This window comes from Sebastes umbrosus, chromosome 8 (assembly GCF_015220745.1).
Source record: "Sebastes umbrosus isolate fSebUmb1 chromosome 8, fSebUmb1.pri, whole genome shotgun sequence".
Classification (NCBI taxonomy): Eukaryota; Metazoa; Chordata; class Actinopteri; order Perciformes; family Sebastidae; genus Sebastes; species Sebastes umbrosus.
This window is the reverse complement of record NC_051276.1, coordinates 35194057-35219871: the sequence shown is the minus strand read 5'-3', so window position 1 is coordinate 35219871 and position 25815 is coordinate 35194057. Positions and strand designations below refer to the sequence as shown.

At 42.8% G+C, this 25815-nt stretch overlaps 2 protein-coding genes and 1 pseudogene across 2 annotated transcripts in view; 1 reads left to right on the top strand and 2 right to left on the bottom strand.

The window, feature by feature from the left end:
• The window catches only part of LOC119492980 (actin, non-muscle 6.2-like), an 840607-nt gene that overhangs the window by 254831 nt on the left and 559961 nt on the right, over positions 1-25815 (bottom strand). The gene's annotated exons all lie outside the window — the stretch shown is intronic.
• On the bottom strand, positions 2266-3049 carry LOC119493203 (annotated as a pseudogene).
• ddr2l (discoidin domain receptor family, member 2, like) overlaps positions 2992-25815 on the top strand; it is a 31010-nt gene continuing 8186 nt past the window's right edge. The window contains 9 exon segments of the mRNA XM_037777863.1: positions 2992-3315; positions 20613-20711; positions 20907-21009; positions 21136-21211; positions 22049-22201; positions 23834-23981; positions 24924-25029; positions 25115-25304; positions 25514-25760. Coding sequence (XP_037633791.1) covers positions 20651-20711; positions 20907-21009; positions 21136-21211; positions 22049-22201; positions 23834-23981; positions 24924-25029; positions 25115-25304; positions 25514-25760 — 1084 coding nt within the window. The 5' untranslated portion in view covers positions 2992-3315; positions 20613-20650.

The following is a 25815-nucleotide window of genomic DNA, read 5'->3' as shown; positions in this document are numbered from 1 at the left end:
GAATTCCTCCGGCAGTGTGTCTGCAGAGGATCAGAGGAGTTTTGTTAAGAGGCTGAATGAGAGGAAGAGGAGGATGAGGATGAGGAGGAGTAAAGTGGTGATGAAATGAAGGAGTGATGAGGTCTCTGTTTACAGTGTGTGGAGGACGGAGCTGCTCTCACAGCCTCATTTGGGAACGTTTACATGAATGTTTGGGCGGTGAGATGAAGCTGCTGTTACTATCAGCTGTTTGACTTCTTCTTCTGCTCCCTATAGACGACCTGCACCAGTCTCTGTCTTATACTGTTGCTGTTGTTGTTTGTCTTTATCCACTTTGTGATGGATCACATCGTCCTCAGACGCCTCTGACTAACGCTTGTTTAAAGCTCTACATGCAACAAAGGTCCAAATTAGTTGATGTTGTGGTGATAAGTCGTTTAACCTCGAGGTCACAAGAGAGGAAAACGCTGCTGTAAAACCGTAAGACGGGAAAATCAACCAGCGTGCAACAGTGTTACATCATTTCAAGGTAAATCCTGTAAATAGAACGGCTTCAGAGTAGATTTAAGTTGTATTTTGTCTGGTTTTATAAATGCTAGAAGAGCTGCCAGGTTTTGTTTAAACAAATTTAAAAGTTTCCGACAGATGCCAATCTAACATCTATCTGTGTTTTGTTGTGTTTTAATATTTCACTGACTGTAAAAAAGTACATGTGGTCAGTGTTGTGACACTTGGAGGTCGAGAGGTCAGTGAATGTCTCTGTGTGTCAGCAGGATGAACTTCACTGTGAGTAACGTTGGGCTTTTATCATGACATCACTTCCTCTTTATGACTACGCTCCATGATACTGTATATGAGTTAAAGGTCAAAGAGGACACTGCTTAGTGCAGTTGAATTTGTTTTATAACGTATTTCATTTAGAGGGCTGAAAATAAAGGTTTTATTAAAATGCAAACATTTCACCGCAGTATGAATGCTCTGTGTCGTTCAGTCCACCAATTTGGTCCAGACTTATCTCAACAAATGTGGATTGCTGTGACATTTTGTACAGACATTCATGTTCCTCACCGAGACGACGCCGGCCAAAAATCACCAAGATGGTTAAAGACAAAAACCAAGATGGAGACGGGCAAAATGCCAAACTGGAGGCTTCAAACAGCAGTCCACAAACCAACGGGTGACTGCTTGTTGTGTATGAAGAGCCGTCACGCGATGAAGCTGAGCGGAGAGTTTCCACTGAGGTTTCTGTTGTGTGCGTGTGTGTGGTTGTGTGTGTGAGTGTGTGTGTGTGCGTGTGTGTGGTTGTGTGTGTGAGTGTGTGTGTGTGCGTGTGTGTGGTTGTGTGTGAGTGTGTGTGTGTGTGTGTGTGTGTGTGTGTGTGTGGTTGTGTGTGAGCGTGTGTGTGTGTGTGGTGCGGGGGGGAAACCGTCTTTGTTTTAGTGTACACAGTTCCACGGTACAGAGGACTCCTACGTCAACACTGGATGGATGAGAGGAGCTGCAGGCAGGAAGTGATGTCATATGACGGATGATGAAACTGGTTTGAAGGAGAAGAAGAGAAGACAGAGAAACAGCTCTCTCTGATGGAGGAGGTCATCGGCTGCAGCCACGTTTCATCACTGATACTCTTCTAATGTTGGGAAGGAAAGAGGGTGAGAACAAGAGGAACAGGTAGAGGAACAGAAGAAGAGGAAGAGGAAGAGGAAGAGGGAAGCTGAGAATGAACCATGAAAAGAAAGAGAAATAAAGGAATCTGCAGGATGAGATGAGATCTCTCCTCAGAGGAAGAAGTGATCACACTGAAGCGTGATATGAAGAGAAAGGAAAGCACTTCATCTTCATCACTTCACTTAACGCTCACTGAGGGAAGAGAGAAGACAGAAAACAGAACGTTTTATTTTGAAACTCTGCTGCCCCCTGCTGTCCTCTGTCCTGATCAGCACCGCTTCAAACTCCTCAAACTCCTCACACAGAAATACAGAAAGAAGTGTGTTGTGAGGAAAGTGAGCGAGACTCTAACAGATCATCAATTAATTAATCAATCAGTCAGTTAGTTTACATTTAAAGGACAACCGTCCATCCTGTTACATCTTCCTCCTCCTCCTCCTCCTCCTCCTCCTGTTCCTCCTCCTCTTCCCCTTCCCTCCTCCTCCTCCTCTTCCTCCTCCTCTTCCTCTTCCCCTTCCCCCCTCCTCTTCCTCCTCCTCTTCCTCCTTCTCTTCCTCTTCCTCCTCTTCCTCCTCCTCCTCCTCCTCCTCCTCCTCCTCTTCCCCTTCCCCCCTCCTCTTCCTCCTCCTCCTCCTCTTCCTCCTTCTCTTCCTCTTCCTCCTCCTCCTCTTCCTCCTCCTCTTCCTCTTCCTCTTCCCCTTCCCCCCTCCTCTTCCTCCTCCTCCTCCTCCTCCTCCTCTTCCTCCTCCTCTTCCTCTTCCTCTTCCCCTTCCCCCCTCCTCTTCGTCCTCCTCCTCCTCTTTCTCCTCCTCCTCCTCCTCTTCCCCTTCCCCCCTCCTCTTCCTCCTCCTCCTCCTCTTCCCCTTCCTCCTCCTCCTCCTCTTCCTCCTCCTCCTCCTCTTCCTCCTCCTCTTCCTCCTCCTCCTCCTCCTCTTCCTCCTCCTCCTCCTCTTCCTCCTCTTCCTCCTCCTCCTCCTCCTCCTCTTCCTCCTCCTCTTCCTCCTCCTCCTCTACCTCTTCCTCCTCCTCCTCCTCCTCCTCTTCCTCCTCCTCCTCTTCCTCCTCCTCTTCCTCCTCCTCCTCCTCTTCCTCCTTCTCTTCCTCTTCCTCTTCCCCTTCACCCCTCCTCCTCCTCCTCCTCCTCCTCCTCTTCTTCCTCCTCCTCTTCCTCCTCCTCCTCCTCTTCCTCCTCTTCCTCCTCCTCTTCCTCCTCCTCCTCTTCCTCCTCCTCTTCCTCTTCCTCTTCCTCTTCCTCCTCTTCCTCCTCCTCTTCCTCCTCTTCCTCCTCCTCCTCCTCTTCCTCTTCCTCTTCCTCTTCCTCCTCTTCCTCCTCCTCTTCCTCCTCCTCCTCCTCGGAAACAGGATGTGATGTAAATACACAGTAACTTTTTTTCCTCGGAGTTCAGCAGCTCTTCTTCTTCTTCTTCTTCTTCTTCCACTTTTTTGAAGGAAAACTAGCAGCAGGAGAAACAAAAGAAGAAGTGGATCCAGTCGGACGGTGATCCAGCAGCAGGATTACACTTTGATCCACTATGATCCTGGTCTGATCCTCTGAGCTCCGAACCACCGAACCGACCGAACCGCCGGACCGGAGCCCGACCAACGCGGATCAGACCGGAGAGAAGGAGCCTCGCTGCTGCTGTGGATCCGGAGGGAACCCGCGGACAGGTAATCAGCTGACAGCTTATCTATCGATCAGCTGAGAGTTTATGTATTGATTAGCTGACTAGTTCATCTATTGATCAGCTGACAGCTTCATGTATTGATCAGCTGAGAGTTTATGTATTGATCAGCTGATAGTTTATGTATCGATCAGCTGAGAGTTTATGTATTGATCTGAGTTAGATGTGAAGTAAAGAGAGTTGAAGCTGCTGCAGGACCAGCTGAGCTGAGATCAGTTCTGCTGCTCACTGAGGCCTAAATGTGACATCTGACATCTTTGTTATGTGGAGAAGAACTGATCCAGCATCAGTGCTCACATTCAACTCCAACACTTTCTCATTTATATCTAAGAGATTTAGAAAAAACATGCTGGATATGATGAGTTTATGATAAAGAGCAGCCATGTATTCCAGTTTGGATCAAGCCCTGTAGGGGGCTAGAAGGAGAGGTCCTCCTAGATACATGAAGAATAGCTCCACAACTAGCAGGTCTACCTGCATGATCTTGGTCTCTATGGATAGGTCAGACCTCAGAGGATTCATCCCCAGTGATGTGTTACTCTGCCTGAGTACAACTGTGATGAACTAAAGGAAAGAATGTACATTTAGACAGTGGATAACAGCATTATAGCAATGATGCTGTGCACAGAGACGCCACTGAATTCATTCAGCAGCTCCTCGACTACAACTGAGCCAAAGCAGATATAAATAACACAAAGCACATAGATTCTATAAAGGTTTTAGTCAGGATAGGACCAGGAGGACTCTCCATCTGGCACACCTGGATACCTCAAAGTGTGCCAAATGGGTTTTCTACCTCCTGAAAGGGAATCTGGCTCTAAAATATTCCTGATATCCTCTACAGGAGGCTATGAGACCACAATGGAGACTTTAACCATGACATTTACCCTGAGCATCATCACATTCTACCATTGTGCATCATCACATTCTACCATTGAGCATCATCACATTCTACCATTGAGCATCATCACATTCTACCATTGAGCATCATCACATTCTACCATTGAGCATCATCACATTCTACCATTGAGCATCATCACATTCTACCACTGTGCTCAGTAGAAAATCAATAAAATTGTATAATTTTGACTCCAGATGGAGTAGTTTTATTATTATAATGAAATATGATAGAGTAGATAATAACAAATGAGATCAATAACAATGTAAATAAGGTAACAAAACAAGAATCCAAAGTCAAGTATAAAAGTATTATAAAGTAAAAATACAATTTCTCGTGCGTTGATGTTGTCACTAAAATATTGAAATCGTTGTCAAACAAACATCGTTTGAACTGAATCCTCTCTGAGTGTTGTTTAAGTGGCGTTACGGCCTCGTCTTTTAGAAACTATTCAGAACAAAGACCATCAAAGTATTTTATGGAGTTTTTAAAGGTTTTAACACACAGCTCAGCCGAACCCGGTACCGGGTCCGTCGGGTAGAAGAGTTTAAGACATAAAAGAGTCTGTACAGGAATATAACTGCATTTCTCCCTGTCTCGCACCGCACCGTCGGGGAGGTGGAGCGTGAGGACCTGAAAGGTGGTGACGAGAGGTTAACGTCACGCTACCGTAAAGTGGTACGTTGCCGTTGTATCGGAGCCGTTTTGCGAATACAAGTACATGAGCACAGTATCGGACCCGATACCCGATACTGGTATCGGGTATCGGGTCATCCCTAATTTAACCTTTATTTAACCAGGGCAGTCTCACTGAGGTTAGAAAATCTGTTCTTCAAGACGCCGAGACAGCAGCAGCGACGGGGTGTTTCATACGATACAAACACATTTAAAACACATAAAACAAGCAGACAGACAAGAAATAGAAATAGAAATAGAAATAGAAATAGTAGACTCGTATCTATTGATAATAATGAGTCCATTAATGTCTCTCTGTGTTTCCTCTGTCGACTTCCCAAAGGAACCAATGTTGTCCTCCTCCGGGTTTTAAAGTGTGCCTGTAGTCAGTTTAAACTCCGCTCAGGTTAGTTTCACCTGTCAGCATCAGTGCTGTTGCTATGGTTACCCACAGCAAGGTGTACTGTAGCTGGAGCACTGATGTAGAGTCAGTTTAGGGCCGAGATGATGTTTGGTTTGTAAGTCTGCAGTCTTCAGTGTTATCATACGCTCTCTGTATGTGTGTTGCCTCCTCTCCACCTCCTGTGAGGTGAGTCAGGGATCATGTTTGAGTTATTTTTATGCTCAGCTCCGTTTACACGACGGACGAACTGACGGCTGAGCTTCAGCCCTTTAAACCAGGGCTGTCGAGGTTAACGCAAAGGAGGTTAAAGAACGCTCCAAACTTACTCTAAATGTTGGAGAGGAAAAACTGTCATGTCCATTTTCAAAGGGGTCCGTTGACCTCTGACCTCCAGATCAGTGAATGTAAATGGGTTCTATGGGTACCCACGAGTCTCCCCTTTACAGACATGCCCACTTTATGATCATCACATGCAGTTTGGGGCAAGTCATAGTCAAGTCAGCACACTGACACACTGACAGATGTTGTTGCCTGTTGGGCTGCAGTTTGCCATGTTATGATTTGAGCATATTGTTTTATGCTAAATGCAGTACCTGTGAGGGTTTCTGGATCAATATCTGTCATTGATTTGTGTTAATTGATTTACAATAATAAATATATACATACATTTACATAAAGCAGCATATTAGTCCACTCCCATGTTGATAAGAGGATTAAATACTTGACTAGTCTCCCTTTAAGGTTCATTTTGAACAGCTCTAATATGCACAAATAAAAAGCACTAAAGAACGTGACAGTCCAGGAAGAGGAGGTCACTGCTTATGGTTCAGAATCCATCCATCAAAACTACAGTATATCCCAGCATGCAGTGGGTGAGAGGCAGTGTAAACCCAGTCTGACTGGACTGGTACTTCCAGATTTGAGACCCAAAGCTATGTTTTTTGTTCGCCAGGTTAATGCATCGACTAAACCTGCACTAATAAAACAAAAAGAAACCGTTTCATTCTCAAAGCACCTCAACGGCTGATAGTGCTATTTGCACGTATTTAAACCCGGTTAGAAGCAGACATTTGGCACTAAACTGGCCCCATGTTGATACGAGTGTTAAATAGTTGACAAATCTCCCTTTAAGGTTCATTTATAACAGATAAAAAAATGTGATTAATTTGTGATTAATCGTGATAAACTATGGACAATCATGTGATTAATCACCATGAAATATTTAAATCAATTGACAACGCGACTTCGGATATATTGCTGACTTAGTTATCACCCCTGTTAATCAATTAGAATGACTATTGATGAAACCTGTTGTCGTTTCCTAATCCCAAATATCAAACATCACTGTAATAATATCTTTGGAGTGTTTGGTCGGACATTTGAAGACGTCACTTTGCACTCTGGGAACTTTTCATGAGCATTTTTTTATAGATTAAATGATTAATTGGAATATAATTAGTTGTTAAAGTGAGTTGTGACAGCCAGTAATGAAGTCATTGAGGACTGATGGTATCAGCGTCCTGTAGGTGTCTTTATCAGCGTCCTGTAGGTGTCTTTATCAGCGTCCTGCAGGTGTCTTTATCAGCGTCCTGTAGGTGTCTTTATCAGCGTCCTGTAGGTGTCTTTATCAGCGTCCTGTAGGTGTCTTTATCAGCGTCCTGCAGGTGTCTTTATCAGCGTCCTGCAGGTGTCTTTATCAGTGTCCTGTAGGTGTCTTTATCAGCGTCCTGCAGGTGTCTTTATCAGTGTCCTGTAGGTGTCTTTATCAGCGTCCTGCAGGTGTCTTTATCAGTGTCCTGTAGGTGTCTTTATCAGCGTCCTGCAGGTGTCTTTATCAGCGTCCTGTAGGTGTCTTTATCAGCGTCCTGCAGGTGTCTTTATCAGTGTCCTGTAGGTGTCTTTATCAGCGTCCTGCAGGTGTCTTTATCAGCGTCCTGTAGGTGTCTTTATCAGCGTCCTGCAGGTGTCTTTATCAGCGTCCTGCAGGTGTCTTTATCAGCGTCCTGCAGGTGTCTTTATCAGCGTCCTGCAGGTGTCTTTATCAGCGTCCTGCAGGTGTCTTTATCAGCGTCCTGTAGGTGTCTTTATCAGCGTCCTGCAGGTGTCTTTGTCAGCGTCCTGTAGGTGTCTTTATCAGCGTCCTGTAGGTGTCTTTGTCAGCGTCCTGTAGGTGTCTTTGTCAGCGTCCTGTAGGTGTCTTTGTCAGCGTCCTGCAGGTGTCTTTATCAGCGTCCTGTAGGTGTCTTTGTCAGCGTCCTGTAGGTGTCTTTGTCAGCGTCCTGTAGGTGTCTTTGTCAGCGTCCTGTAGGTGTCTTTATCAGCGTCCTGCAGGTGTCTTTATCAGCGTCCTGCAGGTGTCTTTATCAGCGTCCTGTAGGTGTCTTTATCAGCGTCCTGTAGGTGTCTTTGTCAGCGTCCTGTAGGTGTCTTTATCAGCGTCCTGTAGGTGTCTTTATCAGCGTCCTGTTGGTGATGTGAATCAGTAGAAAGCTGATTTATTGTCTGTTGAGCAGCCTGAGAGCAGCTTCAGGCTACGGAGTGATTTCACAACAGTGTTTTGCTCAGACTGAGATCTGACCGCTCCGTTCACTCAATAGAAAACATGTTGTTTCTGCCTGCTGACGCTCAGAGAGACACTCTCTTCATCACAGTAACATCCAGCATGAACCCGCTTGGTCGGTCGGTCGCTCGCTCGCTCGTTCGTTCGATCGGTCGGTCGGTCGGTCGGTCGCTCGGTCGGTCGGTCGGTCGGTCGGTCGGTCGGTCCAGGTTTAGACCTCCTGTTGTTCTGTGTCAGTCAGTCTGTGTTGGTGAGGTGAACCACGGCAGGTTTATCCTCTGGAGAAAGTCCATTCTTGTAACCTTACAAGATAATTTATCATTTAAAACACGGGTCTGATGTTCCCTAACGTTACCAGCATCTCATCTTTATTCTTCTCAATCTAATGTTGTACAATAACAAGAAAAACTGTCTTTGAAAAGGGACAAATGTCTTCAAAAGGAGACAAATTCTGTCCTGCACTTACAGGATGTTTAAGCCCTGTTTCAACCATAGGAACTTTCCCCCCGGAACTGGGAACCTTTTGAGGAACTAGGAACCTTTTTAGGTACTAGGAAAATTTAAGAAACTAGGAACCTTTTCAAGAACTGGGAACCTTTTGAGGAACTAGGAGCCTTTTTAGGAACTGGGAACCTTTTAATAAACAAGGAACCTTTTGAGGAACTGGGATCCGTTTTAGGTATTAGGAACCTTTTCAGGAACTGGGAACCTTTTGGGGGATAAGGAACCTTTTTAGGTCGTAGGAACCTTTTCAGGAACTGGGAACCTTATGGGGAATGAGGAACCTTTTTAGGTATTAGGAACCTTTTGATGAAGTAGGAACCTTTTTAGGTACTAGGAACCCTTTTTAAGAACGGGGAACCTTTTGAGGAACTAGGAACCTTTTTAGGAACTGGCAACCTTGTTAGGAACTCATTGTGTTGTGGCTGCAGCGACCAGGATCTAAATTAGGTTCTGGGACATTTTATGGGACCTTTTTACCGCCCTAAAAAGGCTTTAACGCGTAAACGGTAATTTGCGATTTTTCGGTTGTAGCGGGCTCAGTTTTAAAGCTACGAAGGAGGTTAAATAACGCTCAAAATTAGGCAAAACAGATAAAAAATGTTCCATTAATATGAGATTAATCACGATTAACTATGGACAATCATGCGATTAAATATTTTAATCGATTGACAGCCCTATTAATAATAATAATGATGATAATTTGAATGTCAGCATTTTGATTGATGCAGTTCAAACTATTCAGTACAGCTGACAAACAGGAAGAGGGTAGCGCTGGACGCGTCGCTGCTTTGCACTCAGTGAACTCTGAGAACTAAAAGTTAACAAGATGACGTCAGACTCAAGCTCACTCTTGCTTTCCAATAAAAGATAATTCATCCCGTCCTGATATCTGATATAAGACATTAGATCCAGATCTCCTCCAGCTCAACCTGGAGCCAATCAACTGATCCGTCTGTGAGCTTTCTGCCAAAAGGAGGAACTATTTAACAGATCCTATCTGGCGTGTTTGCAGCAGACGACGTGAAAACACACTAAGCTCCTTCCACTGAAGTCCTTCACACGTTGAGAGAAAGACATTTTTATGAAGTCTTTGACCTTCTTATCAGCCTCTGATCTGACTGATGATGCTCTCATGATGTCCTTTTATACAAACACCACTTGAGCCGCGCTGTTAAACTGAAAAACACTCACAGGAAACAGCCGAGATGGCTTCTGGAGGACGGTGTGTGTGTGTGTGTGCAGATAGGAGCTATAGCTGCAGATTACAGACGAGTGTAAATGAGCGAGTGTGTGTCGAGTTTCCATCTGCAGAGCTGCAGCCAGCAGCTGCCAGTTTGGAGCGTTATTTAACCTCTTTCACGACCAGCTAGTATGACGTGGTTAGTACCGATGGATTCATCAGGTTTTATAGTTTACTATGATGCCAGTATCTTCACTCTAGCTTTAAAACTGAGCTGCTACAACCTAAAAATCACAAGTTGCGTTAATGCGTTAAAGAAATTAGTGATGTTAAAACTAATTTGCGTTAACGCGTTACTATTATTGTTAACTTTGACAGTGCATATAATAAAATAAAATAAAACAAAAGAGATATACAATAACTTAAATAAATGCACTGGTGGGTTGTAAAAGGAATTGTTATTATATTGAGATTAAAGACAGCTGTATTACAATTTACAAACAGACATACATATTTAAAAAATATGTAGAAGAAAGAGGAGAATGTTATTTCCTAATAAGAAATGCTAGAGATTAAAAGACGGGAAGGAAAAAGACAACACTGCTTTCATAGAGTGTATCCAGCTCATTTACATGATACTGTACTCTGCTGAGAGAAGTGGTTTAAGATCTCCACTGAACTCATCAATCAAACAAATGTTAGTTGTGCTCAGTGAGAATCGAGAGACTTCCTCCACCCACCGCTGACAGAGTTACGACACCCTGCATACCTGTGTAGGTGTATTTAGACATGTCTTCAGGGCTCATATTCTGAGCAGCTCAGTCTTCAGTTGTTCGACGTCAGAGTTACTGGAAAGATTTAAAGTCTCGTTCTGAAAAATAAATAGATGTTTTAATGCCAGAATGGATATATTTGCTTCATTTGAGTCTATGTGGAGGTAGAAGGAAGTTACCGCTTTTATTGTTGTAGTCTGAGTAACGTGACGTCATATCCGTTCCGTATCCGTCAAGGTCGTCGTGGATACGACCTTCACCCTCCCATGTTAAATCCAGCGTGGTAAACACTACACATCCAGTAAAGGATGGAAACACTTTGGGTTTCACACATTGACAGGAAAAGCAGAGCTAGACATCACGGATAAAAAAAAGTCTGAAAAAAGCTGAAATATGGTCCAAAAAAAGGCCAGAATATGACCTAAAAAATATGTTCATACAAAAGTGCGAAATACCTAAAAAAAAATTCCTGAATATCTGAAAAATGTCAGAAACATTTCTGAAAAAAAAGTCAGAAAAAAGTCAGAAAAATGTTTGCAAACTGTCTGGAAAAAAGTGTGAAAAGTGTTAAAGTTAGCAGGAAACGTTGTCGTATCATGGTAACGTGGCGGTGGAGCCGGCTGTCGCTCTCGTCTCCGTGGTCAAATGTAGCCAACGCTACGACTGTAGAGCACCCAGATACTGACATTTGTGTTCTCTGCATTGAAACGGCCCCGATGGAGCTGACCATGGATGGCCAAAGAGAACGGAGCTGACGGGAGAGCTAGAGACCACCTTGGAGAAGTTAGAGGAAGTAGACATGCGGGACTACGTCCGCTTTTCAAAATAAGGTGTTAACAAAGGGAACTGTGTATACAAAATACATCTATAGAAATAAGATTGATGGATTATATTCACCAGAAGTATAAAACATTACATGTCCCTTATAAATAAAACAGAAAATTCTATTCAGTTACATTATGATGCATTCAGGCTCTACTTAATAAAATGAGTATTGGGCGATGGTAAATTATAACGCTATCATGATGCGTTCAAATGTAATCTGGTAAAATGTAGTTTTTGGTGAGACACTTAAATCCAGTTGTTTGAAGGAGATGTTTTCACATCAATATAAAATAGATAATAGATAGAGAATTATGACCTGTTTAACTTCCTAACACAAGCAGCTTATAATATATATATAAAATTAATAATGCCAAGATTTTTTTAATCAAAGCAAATATTTAGATAAAATTAATTTATCTCCTAATTATTTGAATTGTGTTTTTTATATTTAAGTAACCACTATAAATGACAATAACGAAGTAAAAGGATAATATTTAGAGTTTTTGTTGGAATTTAGCACAACATTGAAGTGAAAGCAGCGCTCTGTTTATTTAAATGTGAAATTGCAATACAAATATTTTGTCCCTAAAATCTATGAATAATCGTGATAAATAATGGGGATCTCAATATTGATTAAAATAATCCTGATCATCATTTTGGCCATAATCGTGCAGCCCTATAATCAGGTCAAATTCTTCACCAACACAATCTCTGCATCCTGTGTGAATGATAAAACTGGGCTAAATGAATCAGGTTTTCAGGTGCGTTTGATAGCGTGGTTCACCTCGGCTGTCAGCTTAAAGCTCTACATGTTAAATCAAGCGCTCCTCACATTCTTCAGATACCAGCAGCTCTTCCTGAACCATCTGCCGCTCGGCTCCGGTTCAGACCTCGACACCATCACCTGCTCTCAGGTTACACTCTGGGCTGATGAACACGTGTGATTTTACACCAGCGAAGCTGAAACGACCACCTGGAAGCTCTGAACTTCACAGACGGGAGATTAAAACTCTAAGGATTCAACTGCCCCAGAAGTTAATGAGACAAAATGAGCTTAGAAGTGCCGGGTTTGAACTTCGAGGTCTTGACATCTTGTGACCTGCGTGTCACTAAATCAGTGTTGACGGCCCAAAACGCATCGACACCGTTGGTAAAATCATGTTGAGGTTACATGTTGGTAGTTTTATTAGGTGACACTGACGCCCATCACACTCCAACCTGGTTGCCTGAAAACATGTAGGTATTATATGCATCTGCAAACTACGGCTACGTTGAATGTCAAAGTTTCTGACAAAAAATATGTTTCATATCAGCCTCGTATCCCGCTTGCAGAAACTCACAATGCCACGTGGTTAACGTTGTGAAACGATTTGTTAGGTTTAGGCAACAAAACTATGTGGTTAAGGTTATTAAAAAGATTGTAGTTTGTGTTCAAATGATAACTTAAGAATGTAGCGTAACAACGTACGTAACAAAATAATATAACAGCATAATAATAACAACGTAACATAACAACGTAACAGCAACGTAACATAACAACGTAACAGCAACGTAACATAACAACGTAACAGCAACGTAACGTTACAACGTACCGTTACAACGTAACGTAACAATGTAACAACCGCAACAACCATAAATACATAACAGCCGCCCTTAGTGGTCTTTGTTACGTAACGTTACGTAACAAACGTAAAGTCAATGTTGACTTTCGGTTTCACACCGGACACAAACAGCGATCTCCTGGGTGAAAGTCCTGTGTTTGTTTGACCTCTCGCCGTTTGTGAATTTTCTCGCTTTTTATACTCATTATCACGCCACGTAACTTTCAATAACCGTCACTCCATACACTACGTCACTTGCTCTGCCTGAATGCAAAATCATCCACATTCAACGTATCGTTGGTTTACAGAAACGTACATTGTTTTCCTGGTGACTGGGCTGAACTCTCACCAGAAGGGAGAGTTTACTGTTGAGAGGAAACTTAACTTTAGTTGGAAGAATGAAACAAACTGGTGTAAAATATACTCACACTGAACGCTCCTCTGATTAAGACATCTGGTGCTGGAACATGTTGGTTTTGATAAGATATTAATGTGCAAATATATTGTAAATATTTCCATTTTCTCTCTGTTAGAGTTTGCTGTTAAGCAGCTGTGAGTCTTTAGTCTGACAGCCTGTTTTTATTGTTTATGGTTGTTGCATAATCAGACAGCAGCGCTGCAACAACAGACTGTCTTTGTACAGACTGAAGACTGAAGGTCTGCAGTGGTGTGTGTGTGTGTGTGTGTGTGTGTGTGTGTGTGTGTGTTATACATACATACAGGTATACTGGTGAGATGATGAAATACATGAAGGAAGTCAAGTGTCTCCTGTCTGGATAAAATCCAGATGTGATTCAACATGTGTTCAAATCGCTGGAGCGTCTTTCTTCCTACAACAATGGTTCATTTCACTAGTGCTGCAACTAACAGAAAGAAAGATATTATAAGTGGGTACATCCACCGACAGGCTGGTCACACATCTTCTGACTTTTTCAGTCATTTATTTATTAATTTTTTTTCAGACTTTCTTTTTTTACATTTTTTGGAGATTTTTCAGACTTTCTTTATTTTATTTTTTTTTTTTTAACATTTTCAGGATCTTCCTATATTTTTATTTACATTTCTTGAACCTTTTTTTTTTTACATTTTTGGGGTGATTTTATTAACATTTTTCAAACTTTTTTTTTTTTTTTTACACTTTTTGGGAGATTTTTTGAACATCTTTCTGACTTTTTTTGGGGGACTTTTTTTTTTTTTACATTTTTCAGATTTTATTTAACTTTTTTTTTTTTTTTTACATTTTTTGAACTTATTTTAACATTTCTTTTTGAAATGTCTCCGTTTTCTCCTAGCTATACCTATGGACATCTTTCATTTGTTTTTTTTAATTTTTTTAACTTTTTTTTTTTACACTTTTTGGGAGATTTTTGGAACATTTTTCAAACTTTTTTTTTTTTTCTTTTTATGGACATTTTTTAGACTTTTCTTTTTGAGATTTTTCAGACCTTTTTTTCTCCTAGCTATACCTACGAAAAGTAAGGTTGTAGCTGAATCAGTATTAAAGCTAGAGTGAAGATACTGGTATCATATGAAACTAGAAAACCTGATGAATCCATCGGTACCAACCATGTCAATGGGTTCTATGGGTACCCACGAGTCTCCCCTTTACAGACATGCCCACTTTATGATAATCACATGCAGTTTGGGGTCAAGTCATAGTCAAGTCAGCACACTGACACACTGACAGCTGTTGTTGCCTGTTGGGCTGCAGTTTGCCATATTATGATTGGAGCATATTGTTTTATGCTAAATGCAGTACCTGTGAGGGTTTCTGGACAATATCTGTCATTGATTTGTGTTGTTGATTGATCTCCAATAATAAATATATACATACATTTACATAAAGCAGCATATTTGTCCACTCCCATGTTGATAAGAGGATTAAATACTTGAAAACGTAAACTTTTTGCATCTCAAACTGCCTCCCGAGAAAAGTTAAAACAGCCACGATCAGTTTATCCTCCATCTCTGCACCAGTAATGTTATAATCTACCCGGCATGTGAACCTGCATGTGATTGCCTGACGTATTATTTAATATCTTTGTAAACTTTGGGATGTATAAGAAGAGTTAAAGAGACGTTGAGAGTCTGATATTTCTACTGCATTGTGTTGTGTGTTGCTCTCAGTGAACTCTGTCTCATTCACCCCTCAACCAGAGAGAGAGAGATTCCTGTGTGTAACAGAGAGAGAGAGAGAGAGAGAGAGAGAGAGAGAGAGAGAGAGAGAGAGAGAGAGTTGGAGAAAGACGTGGAATTCCTGTGTTAATGTGAGCGAGAGACATAGACTCAGAGAGAGAGAGAGAGAGAGAGAGAGCTCTGGGTTGCGTTGAATGTCAGGAATGTTGAGGCTTTTGGCTCCAGTTAGTTCTGACGGAGGAGGAGGAGGAGGAGGAGGAGGAGGAAGAAGAGGAGGAGGAGGAGGAAGAGGAGGAGGAGGAGGAAGAAGAGGAGGAGGAGGAGGAAGAGGAGGATAGAGGGAGGGACGAGGGAGGAGATAAGAAGGGAGGAAGGGAGACGGAGATAAAGAAGGAAAAGACAAAGGAGAGGAAGCAAACATGGAGGAACAGATTAGGAAAAAGTACAACATGTTCATTCACTGTTTCTGTTCCTTAAAGGTTTTTATGAATCAACAGATTATTCTGGTTTAAAGGAGACATATTCTGATTGTATTTTAGCTTTCTGCTAAAACGTGTTTATAGGATTTAAAGATGCAGTCGGTGACTTTGAGCAAGTATGATAGAAAGTAATAAACCTGTCAGTAGTGTATGACCGTCAGAGAGTTTTAATGTTAGTTTTAAAGATAGCATTAGCTGGTACAGTCAGAGCTCTGCAGGATACCGGAGGTACCATCATGCAGACTGAGATGTTTAGTAGAGATGCACCGATACCACTTTTTATCAGACCGAGTACAAGTACTTACATTTAGTACTCTCCGATACCGAGTACCGATACGAGTACTTCTCTGTGCCAAAAGACCCTCGTTAACAGCCAGCTGGAGGGTGTGATCGACACACGGCAGGCTGGGGAGTCCTGCATCACTCCCGGAGCGCAGCGTGAACTGATGACGGGCTGACGCTGCTAGTCCAAATATCAGTGGTGAAACTGAAGGCCGAAATGTCCTGCAACAGACAGTTGATGTGCTTTTTAAGGCGGTTTCTGTGATGTGGCGACGGCTGGGAATCTCATACTTCGACTCCGGTACACTGACAAGACGGCAAAATCCCGTATTATCAGCAACTGACAGCAGGCTGGTCATAGAGCAATGTATGCTGGGTAAGAGTTTCTGTTATTTTTACCGCCTGTCGGTTGTCTCTGGACGTTTCTCGCTCACTTCTCCAGCGTTTGCCTCAAAGTTAGTTGTTGCTGTTTCCCGCTGCTAGCGTTGGCAAACTCCTTGAACGCTGCGTCGTGTTGGTTCTTAAGATGTTTTATCACATTGCTCGTGTTAAAGCTGCTTTTCACTCCTCTTGACAATTTAGCAGATCATAGTTTGCAGACTGCTCTGCTTTTTTCTCCAAACTGCTGACATGGCGGTTCCCCCACCTAACGTTACCTGCTCAACTGACTAGAGGTTAACGTCACGCTGCTGTAAAGTGGTATTGGAGCCGTTCTGTGAGTACGAGTACATGAGCACAGTATCAGATCCAGTATCCGATACTGGTATCGGTGCATCCCTAATGTTTAGTGAAAAACAGTGATCAACCGCTTATACGGATCAAAAGCTCAGGAAAAAGATCCTTCCTCTAGAAACGCTGGTTAAATAACCTGCTGATAGTCATCCAGTAGTCCGCCTACAGGGTTCATTCAGGCTCTTTTCATACAGGAAAACATCTGGAACAACATCTTAAAACTACGTTAGACTGATGCTAGTTTAATTTCTGTTTTGTTTTTTTACTTTACTCCCGTCATGATAATCTGCCTCGCGGACCGTCTGCTCTCCGGCTGGATACGTGAGGCTGATGCTGCGTGCACGTAGATATCATGACGGGGAAAGGAAAGTCATTTTCTCTGAATGAAAACACGACAGCGCACGGGGAAAGCTCCTGTAGGTCAAGTTGTTTGATAGCACCTGAAACTCTCCTGACCGGCTCCTCTACCGGGAGAGAGAGCGAGGAGTCCAGTGCGCCGCTCGTCTGCATGCACGCCATGGATGCGTGCTCGCGCTGCAGAGGGCAGAGCTGGCAAGCTGGCGCATGTCAGGAGAGAGAACCGGAGTAACGTTTAACAATTCTTTACTAATAAAAATGCTAAAAAGACACTTTCATATAACGGTTTGTCGTCCTTAAATACAAGGTGCAAATCCTCAGTATCCATACAATCCATTTTATGTTGATATACGTGTCCCGTGAAGGACAACTTGCCGAGCACTTATCAATGTAGTTGGATCATAGGAATATAAATGGATACATGGATGTAGTAGATTAATCGTTACACCCCTAGTAAAACACATCTGGACTTTTGGACTTGTTGGAACAAGTCACACAGTAAAGAGCTGACTTCAGCCTCTTAGCTGCTTTCTGATTGATAGTTGTTGCAGGTAACTCTATTCAGTCCTTTAGGTCTGAGGACATGGAGTATAGAGGAGCTTTAACTGAGTCAACGTTACAGCAGCTTCATATCCATAAATCTGTAGTTCTGAGCTCATCTACAGAACAAACAGGAAACACTCTGTCGTGATCTGTTGTTGGTTCTTGGTGTTGATCTTCAGTCGGTCGTCTTCCTGGACTAGAACTCAGAAAAAACTCTTTTTCTTTGTCTCTGTGTTTTTTCTCTCTGTGGTCATGTGATGTTTCTGTAGAGATGAGCAACAGAGCAGGAATCTGAGCTGCAGCCAACACATTACATAAAGCTCTCTCTCTCGCTCTCGCTCTCTCCTTCTCTCTCTCTCTGTCTCTCTCTCTCTGTCTCTCTCTTTCTCTCTCTCTCTCTCTCTGTCTCTCTCTCTCTGTCTCTCTCTCTCTGTCTCTCTCTTTCTCTCTCTCTCTTTTTCTCTCTCTCTCTCTCTCTCTCCCTCTCTATCTCTCTCTCTCTCTCTCTCTCTCTCTCTGTCTCTCTCTCTCTCTCTCTCTCGGCTGCGTTGTGCTGCAGCTCGGCTGAAGTGAATGAACTCAGATCTACGTCTGTTTGAAGAAGTGTAGCTGTATGTGATATTATTCCTGGCTGGGAGGATCTCAGTCTGGATGTGAGCGTCACCGTCGTCAGTCCGATCACGTGCATCAGGTTGTCTTTAACTTCGGTCTCACAACGTCTCAACACTTCAGCCCTGCAAACATCAATGTGAATGATTAATCTTCTCCTCTTCTGAGCTGAATCATCCAGATCGCTGTTTTTCATCTGTTGATCATATCATGACGTGATCAGACGAGTGTTGGGAATAATCCTGAATGTTATTATTTACTGTGTTTTATCCCGTATAGTGTGACTCAGCATCTAAAGACAAAAACACTGATCATCTTGGTTTTTGGCCATCATCTTGGTGGTTTTTGGCCATCACCATCTTGGTTTTTGGCCGTTGCCATCTTGGTTTTTTGCCTTCATCTTGGTGTTTTTTGGCCATCATCTTGGTGGTTTTTGGGCATTGCCATCTTGGTTTTTGGCCGTCGCCATCTTGGTTTTTCGCCATTGCCATCTTGGTTTTTGGCCTTCATCTTCATGGTTATTGGCCATCGCCATCTTGGTTATTGGCCATCGCCATCTTAGTTTTGGCCGTCATCATCTTGGTTTTTGGCCTTCATCTTCATGGTTATTGGCCATCGCCATCTTGGTTTTGGCCGTCATCATCTTGGTTTTTGGCCTTCATCTTCATGGTTTTTGGCCATCGCCATCTTGGTTTTTGGCCTTCATCTTAATGGTTATTGGCCATCGCCATCTTGGTTTTTGGCCATCGCCATCTTCATGGTTTTTGGCCGTCATCATCTTGGTTTTTGGCCTTCATCTTCATGGTTATTGGCCATTGCCATCTTGGTTTTTGGCCATTCCTATCTTGGTTTTTGGCCATCGCCATCTTGGTTTTTGGCCTTCATCTTCATGGTTATTGGCCATCGCCATCTTGGTTTTGGCCGTCATCATCTTCGTTTTTGACCTTCATCTTGGTGGTTTTTCACTGTCGCCATCTTGGTTGAGGAAAAGCATCATAGTTGGGTTTGACTACGTAAACTTGCCGGTTGGAGACGTGTAGCCATGGTAACCTGTACCAACCTCATGTGACCAAAACGATGATTTGTGATTTAAAATATATATTCCACACTAGCAACAGTGAAATCTTATAGATACAATTAAATTGAAGCGTTATTGACGTCACAGAGCTGTCCATCAACGTCTGTTATGAACGTTGTTGTCCCTACCATATTGCATTGTGGGATATTTATGACGCCGTAGTGTCCAGCGTTGCGTACTGTAATATTTCACCGGTATAATAGTATGTAATTCACATACTATTGGTTTCATACTAAGGTTTAGGACGTACTGAAATATCTCACATAGTGTTTTTACTACTAAATAACATGTTGGTGTGGAATTTAGGATGCAACCAGATTCAGTCTGCTGGTAAGTTACTCTTTAAACTCTCTGCTTTCCCTTTCCGTCCATTGTTCTCCTCCCTACCTTCCTCTCCTGCCTCGACTTTATCTCCCTCCTCCTCCTCCATCAGCCTCACCCTGCTGTCTCTCTCTCTCCCGTCCAGCTGTTTCCTCCAGTGACTCGATGTTCCTCCTTTTTTAAAACAGAAACTCGACAGAAGACAGAAAATATTCAAAATAAGAAAAAAAAGGATGTGAGACACCACTTATACTTTCAGATATAAAGTATATATATATACTTTCAGATATAAAGTGTGTATATATATATATATATATATATACTTTCAGATATAAAGTGTATATCTATATATATCTATATCTGTTAAGTACTGTGATTGAGAGATATTTCTCTATTGTGTGTGTCAGTGTTGCGTAACCTCAGTGAGTGGGCTGCTGTTTGTGTCCAGTGTGTATAAACTGTTGTGAAATCACTCAGTCTTCTGGTAAATGAAGTCCGGAGTCATTCAGACTGGTCCCGGTTCGTCCGTCCTGCTGTAGTCGTGTGACCGCTGACCTCCTCCAGTACAAACATGTTCAAATAAGGGTTTTATCTGGAAGGAGCTGCAGTTATCTGTGTTTACGTTGGTTAGATGTGTTCATAGATTGATGTACAAATGTGCAGTGACCTTCTGTTAAAACCGTCTCCTGCTGGACTTCAGATGTTCTTGATTGTTGGTAATCGTGTTCTTGGTGTTTTTTGGCCTTCATCTTGGTGGTTTCTGGCTGTCACCATCTTGGTGGTTATCTTGGTTTTTGGCCGTCGCCATCTCGGTGGATTTGGCCGTCGCCATGTAGGTGGTTATTGGCTGTTGCCATCTTGCTTTTTTGGCCTTCATCTAGGTGTTTTTTGGCCGTCACCATCTTGGTTATTGGCTGTTGCCATCTGGATTGTTGGCCGTTGTGTTCATCTTGTTTTTTGGTTTTCGCTATCTTGGTGGTTTTCTTATTTAAAAACCACATAATAAGTATAAACTTGTGTTAAAGTGATTATAGACAAATTGTGAAAGATGGATGATTAGAACGCGGCCTAACTTGTTTTCCTTCATGGCATCATTCACTCCGAGGTTTCCTTTTTCCAACATCAGACATGTTTTCTACTCATATTTTGTGTTCTCACATCTAAATGAATGAGACGTCCTCCTCCGTTCTGATGTCTCGTTCATACTCACACAGACAGTCAATCACTTCTTCAACAACTGTATTGTTCTACCGGCTCTGAACACAAACAGTCATAACTCTCTCTCTCTCTCTCTCTCTCTCTCTCTCTCTCTCTCTCTCTCTCTCAGAGATGTAGCGTGTGTGTTGGTGTGATCGGCGGACCATCATGCACCTCTTCTTGCTGCTGATCCTTCAAGCCACAGCAGCCTTCGGACAGATCGACCCCGGTATGCCCCCACCCCCCCAACACACACACACAAACACACAGACACACACACACATACACACAAACACACAGACACACACACACACGCGCGCACACACACACACACACACACACACACACACACACACACACATTTCACAGAGTAAAACTGTTTTTATTTAGTGTTCCATTGTGACTGTTGTTTGTGTGTTTTCAGTTCACTGTCGCTATGCCTTGGGCATGGAGGACGGACGGATTAAAGACGATGACATCACAGCATCCAGCCAATGGTACGAGACCACGGGACCACAGTACGCCAGGTCAGTGCTGCGATCGGTTCATCAGATCTACTGTCAATAACTGCTGATCATCATCCCGGCTCTGCAGACGCTCTGTATGAACTGTACTACGTGTATTAACAGTATTAGTTCTGTGTGTGTTTGCAGGTTGAATCGTGAGGAGGGGGACGGCGCCTGGTGTCCTGAGGGACAGCTGGAGCCTTCAGACAGTCAGTACCTGCAGGTTGGTGTCAGCCGACTGCTTTAAAGGAAGACACTCAAACATCAGGTTCATGTGCTCGTATGAGTTTGACCTTTACAAAGGTTCAGAGGATTCTCAGTCGTCCACGGCAACGCTCTTCAGACGTAGATTATCTCCGGGTTAGAGAGCAGGAGGAGAAACAGGACAATGTGATCAGAGTTCACATTAGAGTATTATTGAATACAGGTACAAACAGTAAAGAAGCTTTAAGGTTGAGATACCTGACTGACTTCAATAGTCCCAGTAGAGCGGTCAGCAACCTGCAGCTCTTCAGCTCCTCTCCTGAGGCTCCATGTGGGCTTTTAGAAACGGAAATGAATAACTGTTTTTTGTTTATATTTTCATTTTTATTTATCATTGTTGTAGGTCTATGGTACGACGGTACGACGGAGTATTAGGGTCACATTGAGGAAAAAAATAAATCTGAGATTTAGAGAATAAACTCCTAATATTATAAATTAGTAATTTTACGTTGTATTTTCTTTTTTTCTCGTAAAGTTATGAATTTATTCTCGTAATATTACAACTTTTTTCTCATAAAGTTATGACTTTATTCTGTAAATCTCAGATGTTTTTTCCCTCAATGTGGTCCTAATACTCCGTAGTACATTGTCTCTTTGGCCCTCACTGCATTAGACTAATATACTATATACTTAGACTATAAACTGTGTTACCTTCATCACAGTGATCAAATGTTTTGCGGCTCCAGACAGATAAGTCAAGGTTGCCGAGCCCTGAACTCAGTAGGATCTGTAGATGAACATGTGGGTTCTCTGTGCGTCACCTGATCTGACAGAAGCCCGTTGCTGTGTTGTTCAGGTGGACCTGGGCCGGTTGACCTTCCTGACGGTGGTCGGGACTCAGGGACGATACGTCAGGTACTCCGGGAACGAGTTCGCCCGAACTTACCGCCTCAACTACAGCCGGGACGGCCTGCTGTGGAAGTCCTGGAGGAACCGGCTCGGCAACACGGTGAGTGACACTCACGGTGAGCGGCAACCTGAGAGATGAAGATAAAACCTGCACTTCCTCCATGATGGTCACTTGAGGCTCCAACAGCAAGTCAACGCCCGTAGACCTCCATGTTCAAATATCTAACTTACAGCAGGAATAAAACATGATTACAGCCTGGTACAAAAACAGGTTGTGGTCTCTAGAGCTACATTTCCCATTCATGACAACTGCACGGAGGTGAATTTTTATATACCTCACCTGTTTAAATTATATTAAGGCTTAAAGTTAGGTGTTATTAAGGGTTTGAGTGACAGCTGGGTAGCGTACCAGGTTGCTAGCTGCTAGCGGTCTGCCTCAGCTCCACCCACAATCCACCTCTTTGACCATTTTTCAATTAGCTGGGAGTAAAGGCCGTTACACACCAGGGAGATGGGAAGAATACACGATACGAAAATGTGAAATACTCTCCTGCGAATATTATATTTGTAGGGCTTTCATTGTGAAAGGTAAGAACAAACGGAGTGGTTCTGGTCTGCGCTGCCTTTGTCGAGGTTGAAAGGAGTAATAAAGTTTGCCGTCTTGGTTCGGACTACGCAGCCTCTGAGTTCTTGTTTCATAAATATAGACACAACTCAATCTGTTCTGCACAAAGTGATTGGTTGATGTCTTTATTCACGCTCCCAAAGCTCACAAAATAAACCTCACAAAATGAACCTCATTCTGTCGCTTTTCACCGCGTAATATTTGTGTTCTGTTTGACAGAACTAGGGCTGTTGTCGCGGTGAAGGAATATCCCTTGCGGTGGTTATTGCGACAGCCCTAGACGGTACTCATGACAAAAATAACAGTCCGGAAAAATGTATTGACGGCCTTTAGGCTGTGACGTCACTGTCAAGATGGCGACGGCCCGAGCTGCCCACTTTGAGCTTCACAACGGCTCCTCAAAGACCTATGGGCAGCGTCACGGAGACTACGTCCATGTGTGATCCAGTCTGTGGTCGGGTCCGGCCGGGGGAGATGGGACATGGAGGGGAAAATGAAGCAGGAAGAAGGAAAGAATAGAGGAGGATGAGGAGAGGAAGCTTGGTGGCGGAGTGATAGAACAGAGAGAGGAAGGGAAGAATGGGAGAAAGAGGAAGGAAGAGAAAGGAAAATGATGCTTCTGGTCGTTCACACTGGAATCACAGGAAGTGACGTTCACACACCAACTTCCTGTTAGACAGCTCCAGCAACGCCACATTTTTCCAATATTTTTCACATACTTAACTAATAATTTTCACATGTTTTTCATATTTAATATAATTATTATTACTAATAATTCTCACATATTTTTCACATACTTTACTAATAATTTTCATATATTTTTCATATTTCATATAATTATTATTACTAATTATTTTCACATATTTTAATAATAATTTTCATATATTTTTGGGATATTTTTCATATATTTCTGAATGTTTTTTCATGCTTTAGCCTCTTTCCAAAAGATATTTTTTAGTTTATTTTTCACATATTTTCAGCCATGGTGTTATTAATAACAGGGATTTTCTGAAAGTTACAAATAGTACCTTTATTTTAAAGCTTTTGTTACTTTGCAGATTCAGAATACTAAATATTAATAATCTAATAAATGATGTTTGTCTGCAGGTGATGGAGGGCAACAAGAACGCCTACACCTCCGTCATCAACGACCTCTACCCTCCGATCGTCACCCGCTACGTCCGTCTGATCCCCGTCACCAAGCTGTCCACCACCGTCTGCATGAGGGTGGAGCTGTACGGCTGTCCGTGGGAGGGTAGGGCGCACGCACACACACGCACACACACACACACACACACACACACACACACACACACACACACACACACACACGTGCTGTCAGTGATTTCCTCAGAACTGTTTACTCCTCCTCCAGTAAACTCCTCAGAAACCTCCCGGTGTGATCACAATCAGGACGGATTGTTTGTGTTTGTGCAATAAAACCGAATCCCGCCAACACACCATTAATAAGATTTTATCACACCACAAAAACACTTCACATCAAGCAAACATGAGATGATATTATAAATAAAAGAGAGCTCTCTGGGCTGCAGGTGCACGGCAGTAAAACAGGAAGTAGTTACCAGAGGATTAGAGACTCTTCTTCACTGTGACCTTTCAACATTATCTGGGCTCCGACCAAACCAGCCGATGTTTAGTCTGGTTCACCGTCTACTTCTTATTTCTTTAATCTGACATTTAGTCTTAGAAATCATCAAATGAACATCACACCCTGATGGTGTGGCATATTTAGTTAAATATGCTGACCAACACTAACAGATGTTTCAGATCTAACCAGATGTGTAAAATGTGAGAGCCCTCACATAACGACATGTTGAACAGGTTAGTTCCTGTAGTGTGTGGAGAGAAACAGCAACACCACCACACTAACACATCCATTCATCAACAACAATAAAAAAATGTTTTTTAACATATTATTATATTATTATATTTAATGATATTCCATTATATATTTGATGAAAACATTAAATCAGTATGAGATGTTTTCAGAGTAGCCTTCTATAAATATGTAGAATAAATACATGGAAATATACTACTATTCATTTCATGGTAATAAATTGACATATGTTGATATATTAACATATTAGTATCATAATAACAGTACATATTTAGTATTTTTGTAGAAGCCTGTATTAAAACAAACATTAATTGTTGGTGTTATTCCCCCCCCCCCCAGACGGTCTGATCTCCTACAGCGCTCCGGAGGGTCAGCTCATGATGCCGCCAGGTTATCCCATCGCCAGCCTCAACGACTCCACGTATGACGGCGCTCACGAGAGGAGGCGAGTCACACACACACTCATCACATCACTGTTCTCCCCCCCAACTCTCTCTCTCTCTGTGACTGACGGCCGTCTCGTCCAATAGGAGGCTGCTGGGCGGGCTGGGTCAGCTGACGGACGGCGTGATCGGCCTGGACGACTTCCTGCTGACGCGTCAGTACCACGTGTGGCCGGGCTACGACTACCTGGGCTGGAGGAACGACTCGCTGAGCAGTCTGGGATACGTGGAGATGGAGTTCGTCTTCGACCGCCAGAGGAACTTCACCTCCATGAAGGTTCACACTTCACATTAACCTTTTATCTTATCTTATCTTTTATTGTTGTTCTTTTAATTTATTTAGGTTTTATGACTCTGCTCTGACCTGCTGATATTTATATATTTTATTAGGATGCATATATTGTTATGATGAGTTTTAGTTTGCATAAAGAAAAACCTTCAGTTTTCTATATTTATGAAACATTTCATTATCTCTGCTCCGTCCAGGTTCACAGTAACAACATGTTCTCCCGCGGCGTGAAGATCTTCTCCTCCGTTTCCTGTTGGTTTAAGCCCCGCCTCATCGCCGGATGGGAAGCGGAGCCCGTGGCGTTCAAGACGGTGCTGGACGACAGGAACCCGAGCGCCCGCTACGTCACCGTGCCGCTCAACCGCCGCGCCGCCAAATCCCTCCGCTGCCGCTTTTACTTCGCCGACGTCTGGATGATGTTCAGCGAGATCTGCTTTCAGTCGGGTAACACATATACACACATATACACACACACACACACACACACACACACACACAT